Source organism: Gopherus evgoodei, chromosome 6 (assembly GCF_007399415.2).
Source record: "Gopherus evgoodei ecotype Sinaloan lineage chromosome 6, rGopEvg1_v1.p, whole genome shotgun sequence".
NCBI lineage: Eukaryota > Metazoa > Chordata > Testudines > Testudinidae > Gopherus > Gopherus evgoodei.
Genome location: NC_044327.1, coordinates 41,641,824 through 41,655,839, shown reverse-complemented (window position 1 = coordinate 41,655,839; position 14,016 = coordinate 41,641,824). Strand labels below are relative to the sequence as shown.

Below are 14,016 nucleotides of genomic sequence, written 5' to 3'. Positions count from 1 at the left end.
CATGCTAACTTTCATTGAGCTAGTGCGAGTATAAATAGCAGCATAGCTGCGGTAGCATGGGTAGTGGCAGTGGAGGCACAGCTTAGCTATGCTGTGTACATACCCACAAATTTCAGCTGGGTCTCTGCTGTCCCTACCCCTGCTACTGCAGCTACACTGTTACAGTAGAATCTCAGTGTTACAAACATCTCAGGAATGGAGGTTGTCTGTAACTCTGAAATGTTCGTAATTCTGAATAAAACATTATTGTTGCTCTTTCAGAAGTTTACAACTGAACATTGACTTAACACAGCTTTGAAACTTTACTATGCAGAAGAAAAATGCAGCTTTTAACCATCTTAATTTAAATGAAACAAGCACAGAAACAGTTTCCTTACCTTGTCAAAAAAATTTCTAAACTTTCCCGTTATTTTTTTAGTAGTTTTATGTTTAACACAGTGCTGTACTGTATTTACTTTTCTTTTCTTTTTGGTCTCTGCTGGTGCCTGAATGTTTACTTCTGGTTCCAAATGAGTTGTGCGGTTGACTGGTCAGTTTGTAACTCTGAAGTTCTACTATATTTATATTCATGCTAACACAAATATTTGCACCGCTACTCACAATGTAGACATAGCCTAAAGGTGAGATACCTTTAGAAGTCCAAGAAACATTATCATTCACCTTCTAAGAGGTAAATAATGATTAACTGAACCAATAAAGAGACATCTGAAGAAATGGCGCCTAAGTGCCCACATACACAAACAGATGATTTACACACAAAAATCACTGATTCGTGTCTACACAAGGCGCAAATATTTGTGCCCACCAAACTTTGAAAATTCATCTCCTCGTTGTTTAACATTGCTCAAAAAACTTTCCAGTTATTGATTTCAGAAGAAGCAAACAATAAAAACATACATCATCTTCTCATGATTTTTTCAGTCATTCACATAAGCCAAGATTCGCTTATATACGTAACAAAAGTATATTTCCATTAACTGTTTTGCAGATTCTAGTTGCTTTCCCCCCATCCTTTGTTAGCATTTAACAATCTTGAGAGTATGATACTTACCTTCCCACCCTCACTTTCTTTTAGAACCATGTAGGGTTCAGCACAGTCTCCAATTTCTCCTTGCTGAAGGACTTTTTCAATCTATCAAAATATAGTAAAAGTATGAAAGCCATAAAAGAAAAACATATATGATGAAAAATACAATCTTTTGCTTTTGCTTCTCTGTAAGTAGGAAAGAGCTGGTCTATTTCACACCGTTAGCCCAGTACAAATATTATTAATAAATTAAACAAATAGATAATATAAAATGCCTGTGATTTTCTCTGTGGGATAATTCATCATAGTAATTCTCTCAGCTCCAAATCAGTGCTTAATAAGGAATTAAAAAGAATGTCACTGCATTGTACTGAATCAGGGAAAAGCTAGTGTATCCTAAATGAGAAAAAACAGCTCATATCAACCTCATTCGAAAGTTGAAAAAAATACTTAGACACACCAAATCAACACTAACTGGTAATTCACCGAAAACACAAACTGTAATTCAAAATCAAATGGCTTATTTCATTTTGCTTTTAAATTTCTCTTGGATGGTGACAGAGAAATCTATTAACATTTATAGGAGTAGTATACGGAGCAGCAATATAACTGTCAGTTTGTGTGACAGAGATGTCAATAGATTCCTACTCCTGTGATATCAGTGTTACCAGAATATCTCTGAACAACTAAGCAACAAGAAATTCTTGTTGATTATTACTATCCTCTCTAAACTTCATCTTCGTGAACCCAAACCATAGTTATGTGAAAGCTGGCTGACCCCCCTTAATAGATTACAAGCGGCCAGTAGGTGGGAGGGGTGAGTACTGCTCATGAACACAGTAGCCTGAACTTTTTCACTATCTCTTTTCCTCTGCCTCAAAGCAGGAAGATCCTGCTCCAAACCAGTCAGTACTACCCAGATAAGGGGAACATGAAATTTTACACTTACCAATCAAGTATTAACACGCAAGAGTCTTTGTCTGAATGTGTATAAAAGGTTTGTGAAATTTGTGTAAGACAGAGTCTTTTGTACCAAGGTACAGGCTCTCATTTTTCTGCAGAATAAAGCATTTTTCCTTATCCTTGTCAGGCTGTTAATTGGCTCTCAGCTAGGCAGACCGGATATTTCGGTAACAGTTATAGTCAGAAAACATTAGAAACCAACAGAATGATACAGCCATTGCTACATACCTTTACTACTAGGTAGATATCAGAAGACGGGTAAGTGACGGAAAATACCGCAGATCTTGCCTGACTAGATGAGTCAATGCAGGGGGTGTGAGATCGTAAGAATCCTTTGAACTGTTCTGAATTCAGGTCACAATGAAAATTCTCAGAGATCTTTAAAACCACAAAAAACAAAATTCCCATATAGTTATTTTCCATTGCAAAGCAAAAGTGTATCAAAGGATAAAACATGGGAACATAAGAAGATAGATATAAAAAGAGTTAGAAAAGCAGTAGCCAGAACTGCAAAATTAATATGGAAACGCAAGTTTGCATGCATGTAAAATTCCCATTGATTTAAATGGATACAGGATTAGACCATTATAGTCCGATTCCACAAAGTGTTGAGCACCCCTAAGCTTAATGGGCCTAGTGGAGTCAAGGCCGGCTCCAGGTTTTTTGCCGCCCCAAACAAAAAGAAACAAACGAACAAACAAAAAAAGGACTGGAATGCTGCCCCTTGAAAAGTGCCACCCCAAGCACATGCTTGGGACACTGGTGCCTAGAGCCGGCCCTGAGTGGAGTTGAGACCACTCAGCACCTTACAGCAGACTCGATACATTTCAGGACTAGGTCCTTAATTTTTCACAGTGAAACCAGTTTTGCAAAGAGCGGTTCTGTAAAGAGGGGATCACAAATAGCCACACAACACATTTTTGTGCAACATGCTCCATGTAAATTGAAGATCATTTGCTGCAAGCATTTCATACACGTGAATTCCAGCTGAACAAGCACAACAGCAGATTTTTACCATACTTCTAGTAAACCAGGGTAAATTGCCCATTTTTGGCAACGTACCATGAACTGTAACTTCAAAAGACAAGTCACAAAAAGTACAGAGCCAAATGTCCTAGCATTTTCAAATAGGAAATTCAGCTGAAAAAAGAACAGACTGTTATTAGCCAATACATTACTAATATTTTATTATTGTCCTTTGCTCTGCTCTACTGCACTCTTACCTTTTTCCTTTCTTTTACATCATAGAGGGCTATGCATGCAAACAGCGGTTCTATTTCTATATCAAATCTGTTGAGGAAAGAGACACAGAGCATTAATACTTCACCCTTGTGTCTGTGCATATTCAAAAGTAAAGGCTCTATTTTACCTGCTGTTTCCTTTATGAGGAAAGGAGAGATGGGCATGAGACACAAAGTTTAGATCCAGATCCCAACTCTTCCAAACTTTGGGAGATTTATAGGTCTGGGATTTTTGTTTTAGCCTTTAGAGAGACAAGGTGCCTGTTTCTCTTGTCTGTTAAATCTGCTTTGCACTCAGATGGCATTTTCTGCCTGGTAAGGGATTTCTCCAGTGTGGGAGACTCCTCCTCCAGTGGCACATTGATTCCTATGCCACCCCAACTCCCAGCCTCTGGTGTAAGAGATGTGCCTGGAAGAAAAGGGGCATGGGTAGAGCATTCCTACACCCTAATGATCCCTGACTGCCATAGTAGCTTTGGGGGGTGTTAGCAGCTGGCACAGTTTAGAACGGCTTTGAGGTTGCTGTCAGTTAAGCATGCAGGACTGATTCTTGTTGGTCTGATGTTGTGAGAAGCTGTGGCTAAGTTGCATTTTCACCTAGGCTAGTGTCATTAATTTAACTCAGTGTTAATCCCTATGGATATTAGTCACATCTCTGAAAATCTAGTTCATCTTCAAATAAGAGGGTTTGGGATAACGCTATTATTACTCTTGTTATGCTGAAATGGCATTTGGCCGGACTTTCACATTCACTATTTCTTGAAATTAACAATCATTTCTGAAGTAATGTCCTCTAATAATATGTAAGCACACACACAGATGACTCCAAGAGGCACAGGAGAGAAATTAGCTATCTGCTTGTACTTTCTCATGTTTTCAGAAAAACAATCATAGCCATGAATAATAAAAATAAGCACATTCCTGGCACAGATTGCTTCCCTATTCAAAAAAATCCAATAACACACACACACAAAGGCCAAATGAGTTTGCTCTTATTACATGGTTTGGGGGTTTTTTTTACCCCATTGTCTCCTTGACGGTCTGAACAGTTCTTTAACTGCAGATGGACAATTTCTTTACAAGTATCAGCCTAAGAAAGAACAAGAAATCCAAATGGACCTTTGACATTAAAGATGTCTTATAATGAGTGCTAGTGAAATATATGCCAACTGATATACAAGTTTTCTACACCACAAAAGAATAAGCATGTGATGGTCATATGAATCCTGAAAGAGAAAGAAGGACACTTACTTCAGCGTCTGCAGCTTCAACAAAATCCTGTTGCCCAGATGTTCCTTTGGGCAGTCTGGAACAGGTCGTATCTCCACTGCATCCTCCTATTATTAACCACATTATTAGGCACTTATTAATTACGTATGGAACCCTCACACTTAGTGTAACCAGACAATTGCTATAAACAAACTGATTGCAATGTATTGCCTTCATTGAAGAGTGTTCTCCCTCACATAGAGGAAAGTAAAAACTGACATTTAATTTGGGGCTGGAACCCACTACTATTCTGTGTTTGTACAGTGTCTAGTAAAATGGGGTCAAAAATAATAAATTTAAACAGATTTGGACCTTTGACCACAATGCCTGTATTTTCCACAAAAAACATTTAAAATAAAGGGGGCCACATGTTAGCACTCCCACCCTGATCCTAGCACAATACACATCCAAACATTCCCCTTCCATGGGTGTAAGAGAGTTGCAGACTTTATCGTCACTGCAAAAAAGAATGTGATTTTCAAATCAAGAGAGCTATCTCGATGCAAAATCCTAATGGAGACATGGCACAGGTAGTTTTTACCTAGATGAAGCTAATCAAGGTTGATACCTTTTTGCTCTGAAGACACAACCTAATCTTCAGTGGACTTTTTTTTTTTTTACCTCCTGTTAACTGTTTGCCTATTAATGGGAGGTACCCAATACCTCTGTAAAGGGCTAGAGAGGATACTTCCCACCTATTTGTTCCCCTAGAGTAAAGAATGTTTGTAGCCTTCTACACTGGGGTGAATTTCACTGGGTGTTAATGCTTCAGCTGGTATCACACATACCATACCCTATCCCATGTGGAAGTTAAGGGACAGGTGAATCAAATTTTGACTTAATTAATATGCTAAATGCAGCCAAATATTTACTTACAGTCAGACCACAACAGCCATATACAAAATGTCATCTGAATATCAGTCCATAGCTCATCCCTAGGGAAAACGCCCCCTCTGAATAAGGAGCAGACGCCATAGCTGTGTAGCAAGAGAGACCTGTGGTGCTTCCTTGGATCAGCAGACTCAGAGGCCATTACCTTCTGCAGGAAGCTCTAATTCCCATATTTATTAGCGTCAGAAGAAACTAAGATACTTTTTAAGATTTTCTATCTAAAAATGTGACATTCAAAGGCACATGTTGAAAGTCTCAGCGCTCACCTCGTCCATGGCTGGGTAGAGGGCAAAGAGCTCTGCATGCCTATTGGCTCGCCGTGCTTCTTCGTTCTGCCTTTCAAAGTCCTCCACACTAACATGCTGCAGCAGATTCTCCAGCCGTGGGTCAGGCTGCAGGCTACGTAGATTAAAGTCACACGATGTGAGGGTGGTTCGTCCGGTCTCATCACAAAGTACATTTAAGGGCCTGGGAGCTTCCTGTTGAAGAGAGACACAAGACTGAAATCTCTACCAAAAAAGGATAACTTGGACACTGGAGCTACTCAGAGCTTGTTTTCACTTGGGGTTATCCTCTTTCAAATATTTCCTCAAACTCACCCATGCTGCTAGGCCTACATAACATTTGGCGACAGGTAGGCAGACAGCGTGCTATGACTACGGCTGATTACACGACTCGGTCCTTTCTGTTTCCTTGTACTCTGCACTTGGCTGCTTCTCATAATAGGCTTAGATTATAAACTCTTTGGGGAAAGGGCAGTGATTCTGTTATGTGTTTGTACAGTGCCAAACACAACAGGGCCTCAATTCTTGACTGGGACCTTTAGGTCCTACCACAAATAATAGATAATATATTACAGTTACTTTGTAAAATTGATCTATTATGCATTACTGAAGACTTTTAGACCACTTTGTATCATTTAGATTTCTTTGCACTGTAGCTGGGAGTTACAGTGTGAGATTGGAGCTGTACTGGGTATGGTGACCCTAGTACTCATGAGCTGGTACTACTATTTAAAAGGACACCAAGTAAAAACTCTGGTTGTGTAGTAGGGTTTGCTGCTAGAGTTGGGGCAGTGGTGAAGAAGCTAGGCTGTGTGCCTCTTCTTCTCCAGTCCTGCTTCTGGAGGGGAGTTGGGAGGATTGGGCCATGAGTTACCTTCCTCATTGGTCCCAAAGGTCAAGAGAGGGGGTAATGGGATAGGAGCTGCCTCACTCCTCAGTCCCACTGCTAGGAGTGGAGGGGAAGATCCAGCTGCAGTTTCCCTCCCCCTCCAGTCTCACTCAAAACTCTGGAGGTGTGAGGGAAGTCAGGTCATGAGTTGCTGAGACTATATGGGACACAAAAGCCTAGTGATCTAGGCAGTTCCTTCTTTAACTTGGCTCTGTGCTCAAGAAGGATGACAGGATGGTAAAATATGGTGGAAGAGAGTTATCGGTGCTCACTTTTGAAAACAGAAAGGAATCAGGTAATTGCATAGGTTAGAACAACAACCGTAATATGGTTTGTACTCCATAACTTCAACTACACTGGGCCAGATTTATCCCAGGTCAGTATCAGTTGCTGCTCCTGACCTTGGCAGAAGCCACCTCTGCAACATAATTTCTCCAAGGAGGGGGGGCAAACAAAAAGAACTAAATCCTTCCCTTCTACATCACCCCAGCTGGATGCCAGCACAGTCAGTGCAGTCCAGGGAAACAGTGAAGCAGTACATGTCCTCCTCCTCCACCAGCAGGGCTTGCTTTTATTGAAGACAGCGGCAAAACTTCTACTGTTTTCAATGGTGCAAGATCAAGCTCCAAAGCTGCATGTGTATGCATACACTGGGGCTGAAAACTCAGGAGGACAGTCGCAGATGCAGCACTGCCTGCCCTCTATTGAGGTCAACACCCCTTGAGGTGCAGTGGGCCTGGCTGGTGCTAGGAGGGGGTTTTACTCATCAATGCCATGAGCTTGCCTCAACATACTTGCACTCTAGCAGTGGTTACAGAACTTCGCCTTAAAGGCACCCATGCATAAACAATGTGCACATTAGAGTTATACTGCAAAACATAAACAAAGTGTAACATACAAACAACTATATTGCTTAGAGAGCCTTCTTTAAAGGAAGGTAGGATATTTGAGAATCTAATTTAAATAGACGAAGAACAATACCTGATAGCTGGCATCACTGCAATCCAATGTTTCCGATTCGAAAGTTTGTTTTTGAAGGGTCTTATGAAAATCCCTTCGGGATCCCTTTTTTTTAAAGGTGCAAGTTTCTGAATTTCCTTGGTTTCTTTAAACAACACAAGCCAGCCAGTCAGGATGTCGGGAGAGTTAATGAAAATAAAATAAAAAACAAAGTAAGTAAATAAAAAAGGTTCCATTTGAAGTATTATTGCACAAGGGCAGTGCGGCACTGCTTTAATGGGTTAAAGAATGCAATGTTTATTTGGGGTACCGCTCTGTTTGCAGGCTCTTTTCATAATAATGTTTTTTAAAAGGATCCTACCTTTATATCACTATTTGCAGAGAAAGGAGCACTGCAACTCAACTCTTACCCAGTGTAGCTAACAGAAGAGCCTGATGTGGGCACAGTTCCTGCAACTGGCTCCTCAAAGGCTCCAACTCCTACAGGGTTTCATTTGAAGGTTCAGAACCCTGATTAGGAACATTTGCATTCTGGCTGGTTCCCTGCTAGTGCAGTTACATTATAGGGAACACACTAGAAACTGGTCTCTTCTGAACTGCTCTTATGGTAACTCAGCTTCAATTTGTTGCATCAGAAGACACATCTAAGGCAACCCAGCACAAGTAGCCAGCACTATTTGGCCTCTTCAAACTGTGCACTTGTACAGTTATACAGAGTAGGAAATGTATCATTAACTCTAATTTTTGAAAAGCCAGATAAAAGCAGAGAGGAAAAATAACTAGCATGTGGTAGCACCTCCAATAACCAAAACATAATTTAATAAATTGTGATTATTTAGTATCAAAACCATCAAAACTTGGTATGGAAGAAAAGTCTGTATAAGAAATCCTATCTGTAAATGTTATCAACAAAATATGACTTTAATGACCACAATGGTCAAGTGCAGAAGAGGTCAAACAAAGAAACGTATTAGTGGATATGTTGGAATGTGCACCTTAAATAAGAACCACTGCTAGGTGTCAAGCAGATCCTACGATACAGCATGTGCTGACATAATCCATACTACAGTATATTAGAATGCAATAATTTGTAAATCCAGCAAACCCTGATGACAAGAGTGTTTTACAGTAAGGATTCCAAACACTACATCTCACAATAGTGACACGGCAGTATTCAGCATATTATTATAGAAGACTGCAGTATATTTTGTAGAAGGAAGCATTCACTTACTATGGATTGCAAGTGGACTCATTCAGTGAACTGACACTTAAATTACAGCATTAAAAACTAAGGTTTAATGACTGGGCCACATTCAATGATAGCGTAGGTCAGTGGTTCTTAGCTTGCAGCCCAATCGGCACACAGCTGCGGCCCATGTGACTTTCAGGGCCATGCAGGTAGTATTGGATGCAGCCCACATAACACATCATGGGTCACATATGTGGCCCATGATGGTAACTAAAGTTGAGAACCACTGGCATAGATGGTTACAATAGTTTAAGTTAGGTACTCTATAAGCAGCTGAGGTGTGTGACATGCCACTTGTAATGTATGCTGTTGGAATTCATTCAATTTTATCTAGGTTCTTCTGCCATGATCATCACTGTAGTACCAAAAGGGTACAGCTAGGAGTGAGCCTCCCAGCCTGGGCAGACAGACTTGTGCTAGTGGGGCTTGCGCTAGCATGCTAAAAATAGCTGTGTGGACATTGTGGCATCAGTTCAAGCCTGCCCCACCCCGAGTCCGAGCTCAGATAGCCATCTGTCTCCAAGCTCTCTCGTTACTGGAACCCTGTATGTTGCAAATTGGTGTGTCAAATGCAGTTAGGGGAATGGTCTTGCGTACTGACCTTTACAAGTCACATTTAGTACTCTTTTTGGGTTTAAGTCAGACCATTAGGTCTAATCTAGGTCTGATCTAACCTAGTATTTTTGTCTTGGTTTCATCTGCATAGCCCATGTTAAAATTTATAGGAATCATGAGTTACATTCCCATGCATCTCAATGAAAATATTATCCTAATGCCTCAACAAGGTTAAGATATGCCACTGAAATGAATTCAGGACTTACAATGACATTGCTGAGATGATGGTATCTCTTGTTATTTTATTTTTAAAGGCCATCTCACAGGTGTTAGAATCAGCACGCATCCCAGATCTAGGACAGCGTGTTGTCCTGCAGTAAATAATACGGAAGCTGGAACTGTGCTTAGTTTAATCAGGGACTGAAAATGACCACACCCTTATAAAGCAGTCTGACCAAAATCCAAGAGACCTCTTCAGTTCACAAGTTTCATAGCACAACTCTACTATATTGTTTGGTTGGTCTGGTTGATTTAAGAAGTACAATTTATTCAAATACTTATTATACATTATAATTCTCTCTTAATTCTGAAGGGATATTTAGTAAACTTCAGAGCTGTAAGAATGAGATCTTTATTGAGGATACTGAGAGGCCAATATTACTTGCTGAAAGATATGTGCTCAAGAACAGCCTGGCCCGCATGTACATCAAACTGTGTACCTCATGAGTCCTGACCCTCTTCCTCCAGGGCCACTCATTATACTACAAAGATGATCTCCCAATACTTTGCATAGATAAATGTGGTGATCCTAAGACACATGCTGCTTTTTTTGTTTGTTTCAAATGGCACTCCCTTGTATTTTATTTAATGTAGCACACCAATACATTCTGTATTTGATATGATAAAAAGGCAGGCACAGTCTCATCTACCCTCAGCTTACTCCACTCAGTGGCCTTTTGCTGTGGAAAACAAACAGAAATGTCTAACAATGGCATTGCTGGCATACTGCAAACTAATTGTCAGAAAAGAACAGTACAGACTACTGCTCTCCCAGATTCACTTCCCAGCTTAAGTATCACAATTTTGACAAGCAACAGGATCTCTGGGTGAAGTGCATATAAAGAGGTAGGATGGAAGGCAAAAGGGAGCATAAAATGATGAAGTGCTGCAGATCAGAAGGGTAAAACCACAGCAAGTTTGAATTCTAATTCAGCGGGCAACAAATTCCATAGCACAACTCAACTATATTTGGGGAAGGCTGCTGTGGTGCTAATTATTCCCTGCTGCTGTTGGCAATTGTGCCAAATACTGTAGCAATGTCATGGTTTCATTTATAACATTGTTCAAGAGAGAAATTAGGAATAAGGAAGTAGATACCATGAAACAGGATTAGTCATTTAAACTGAAATTCAATGAGTTCAGAGCTCTGTTGAATAATTTTAACAGTAAAGTCTTCTACATTCAGCATGATATTTATAAAGTATCCGAGTGACATTTTTAGTGCCATCTCAGGAATGCATACATTTTATATGCTCTATACTAACTTTTTATAGCCTTCTCCTTCTCTCAGTTACAATATTCTGATTTGCTCAGCTTCCTTTCCATAACCTTTCCAAAGCAACAACCAAGCACCTTAATGCCTTGTATAAGTCATAATAAATAATTAGGGATCAGGAAGACACTTTTTTTGTCATTACATTTGGGGAGTAACTGAATTATATGCACCAATGTGTTTTAATTTTAATTGTTTACCAGTTCACTGAGAATGTAAAATGAAGTCATAAAAGAGAAGGCACCATTCCTTGACATCCCTGCTCTCCTTGAGTGTAACCTTGTTCTGGAATTGCCTTAATCACCCAGGATGATAGACAGGAACTCTAAGCTGTTTTATTTTAAAGCCCCTAACATTCAAAAAGAGGTTTTATTGTTCCTGGAGGTAAAGAAAGAAACCATCAAAACGTCAGCAAACAGTTTTAATTATTCAAGCGCTTAACTTTCTTGTCAACTACTGAACATATTAGAAATTACTTTTTTTTTTCCTCCTGCTTCTCCAAAATTTTCATGGAAAATACTCATTTTGAAAAGTTTTTCTAATATCACCACATGATGGCACTTAACACTGATCAAGTGACAAGCTCTATTTTCAGTGAACAGCCCAGACTGCTGGCCCAGAAGAAGACATTCCCCCTCTAAGGAGTAAAAGCAGAGCCTTCTCAACTGCTATAGCAGCCTCTGGGCTGAACAGTCCCCACAGCCATCACCACACTCCCAGTCAATGGTGGGGGAATGACAGCAGTTATGGATCTACCAGCTATCCAGTTGTGGATGGTGGTCAATATTCAATAACATGCAAGAAACCTCCAGTGGACAATTATGGAAAAACTTGCAGTGGGGAGCATCAGAAATAAGTGGTAAGTATGGCCATGGCTACACTTACAGTTCTGCAGCGCTGGTAGTTACAGCTGTGTTCGTACAGCTGTGTAGGGCCAGCGCTGCAGTGTGGCCACATCTGCAGCATTTGCAGCGCTGTTGGGAGTGGTGCATTGTGGGCAGCTATCCCAGCATTCAAGTGGCTGCAACGTGCTTTTCAAAAGAGGGGGGTGGGGTGCAATGTGACAGGAAGCGTGGGAGAGACAGAGAGAATGGATTTTTGGAGTTGACACTGTTCTCAGCTCCCTGCCTTGCAAGTTCTAAGGACTGGAAGACACACAGTGCCTACCTTCAATCATTTAAAAGTTCTGACCCCCTTCCCCCACCCCTCTCTCATTCACTAAATGCAAATTATGTACTCCTAAATAGCCGTCAGACCAGATAAGCATCTGCTCAACACGGACTTCCCCCTCCCCCTCTGCCATGTGAGCGTGTTGTTTCTCTCTTCAAGCAAACAGCTGTGAACATTCCAAAGTAATTCCCCTGCCTGCCTCCGCTCGCTCAGCAAACAGGAGCTGTGTTTGTTTTTTAAATAAGCAGTTGGCTGAACTCCGAGCTCTCCCTTTTTTCCTGTTTGTTGTGGACAGGAATTCTGGGATACCTCCTTATACCCCGGAGGTCAATAAAAGCGCTGGTGGGGTCCACACTTGCTGAGCAGCGCTGGATCACCAGCGCTGGAATCGCTACACCTGAGGCTCGACCGGGTGTACAGCCAGCGCTGCAACCAGGGAGTTGCAGCGCTGGCCATGCTTTGCAAGTGTGGCCACATCCTAAGTTGCAGCGCTGTAACCCCCTCACCAGAGCTGCAACTCTCTAGTGTAGCCATGGCCTATAACTATGTAGCTATGGGGTGTGGATTTTTCACACCACTGAGTGAGGCAGTTATATTCATAGATCTGTACTGTAGACCAGACCTAAGCAACTACATTTTTCCTCCCTGATTGAATCCTGATCTGACAATTTCTGCTGCCTCTTCTACATCTCTTTCTCTTGTTCAACCCCACACTCCACTCCACCCTCTTTCTCTTCGCAGGAACATGCTAATTTCTTTTAGGAGAAAGTTGACAAACGACATTAGCTGCCTCATTAATCCACATCACTGAAGGGTGTTTTTCAACCACCCCTTTATCTGCTTCCTAGATCTTCTGACCCTCTTCTGTTCCTTTCAGCTGTACATCATCACTCCCTGCAGCTTCCAGTTTAGAGGAAAAGTGGGTGTGAAGAGAGCTCCTCAGTCCTCTATGTCAGAGGTCTCAAACTGTGGATTGGGACCCCAAAGCGGGTCACAACCCTGTTTTAATGGGGTTGCCATGGCTGGCAACAGACTTACTGGGGCTGGAGCCCTAGCCCAAGCCTCACTGCCTGGGGCAAAAGCAAGTCTGAGCCCCACGGTCTGCAGCCAAAGCCCAAGGGCTTCAGTTCTGGGCAGCAGAGCTCAGGCTTCAACTTCAGCCCTGGGCTGCGAGGCTCAAGTTACAGGCCTTCCCACCTGGGTCTGAAGCCCATGGGCTTTGGCTTTGGTCCCCCCCACCCTGGGGCAGCAGGGCTCGAGTGGGCTCAGGCTTTGGTCATGTATTAATTTTTGTTGTCAGAAGGGGGTCACAGTGCAATGAAGTTTGAGAACCACTGCTTTATTTATTGGGCCCAAGGAACTGTGGTTGGCCAGGCATAAATTAGAGAAGCCTTTGAGTGGCATACATCTCCACTCATTCTCAGCTCAGCATTGAGCCAACCATGTATCCATGCACATATACATATTATATATATGCAGCAGAAACATATACACGTGCAAAATACTTTTGTACACTTGAGGATTTCAAAGCACTTAATAAATATTAAGTAAGCCTGGTTTGAGCATTGGCCTGCTAAACCCAGGGTTGTGAGTTCAATCCCTGAGGGGGCCATTTAGGGATCTGGGGCAAAAATCTGTCAGGAACGGTACTGTCATAACATAATTCCCAGATTTGGACCTTAGCGTCCAAAATATGGGTGTTAGCATGAAAAAACCTCCAAGCTTAGTTACCAGCTTGGACCTGGTAAAGCTGCCACCACCCAAAAAATTAGAGTGTTTTGGGGCACTCTGGTCCCCCCAAAAACCTTCCCTGGAGACCCCAAGACCCAAATTCCTTGAGTCTCACAACAAAGGGAAATAAACCATTTCCCTTCCCCCCTCCAGGTGTTCCCTCCCTGGGTTCCTGGAGAGAAACACAGAAGCAAGCTCCGTGAATTTAACAGAGGGACTCCACCCTCTCCTATTT

General features: G+C 41.6%; 1 protein-coding gene across 1 annotated transcript in view; it reads right to left on the bottom strand.

Moving 5' to 3' along the window:
• The window catches only part of DOCK8 (dedicator of cytokinesis 8), a 140,775-nt gene that overhangs the window by 86,454 nt on the left and 40,305 nt on the right, over nt 1-14,016 (bottom strand). The window contains 6 exon segments of the mRNA XM_030566193.1: nt 1,052-1,132; nt 2,219-2,368; nt 3,214-3,280; nt 4,483-4,568; nt 5,658-5,870; nt 7,546-7,669. Coding sequence (XP_030422053.1) covers nt 1,052-1,132; nt 2,219-2,368; nt 3,214-3,280; nt 4,483-4,568; nt 5,658-5,870; nt 7,546-7,669 — 721 coding nt within the window.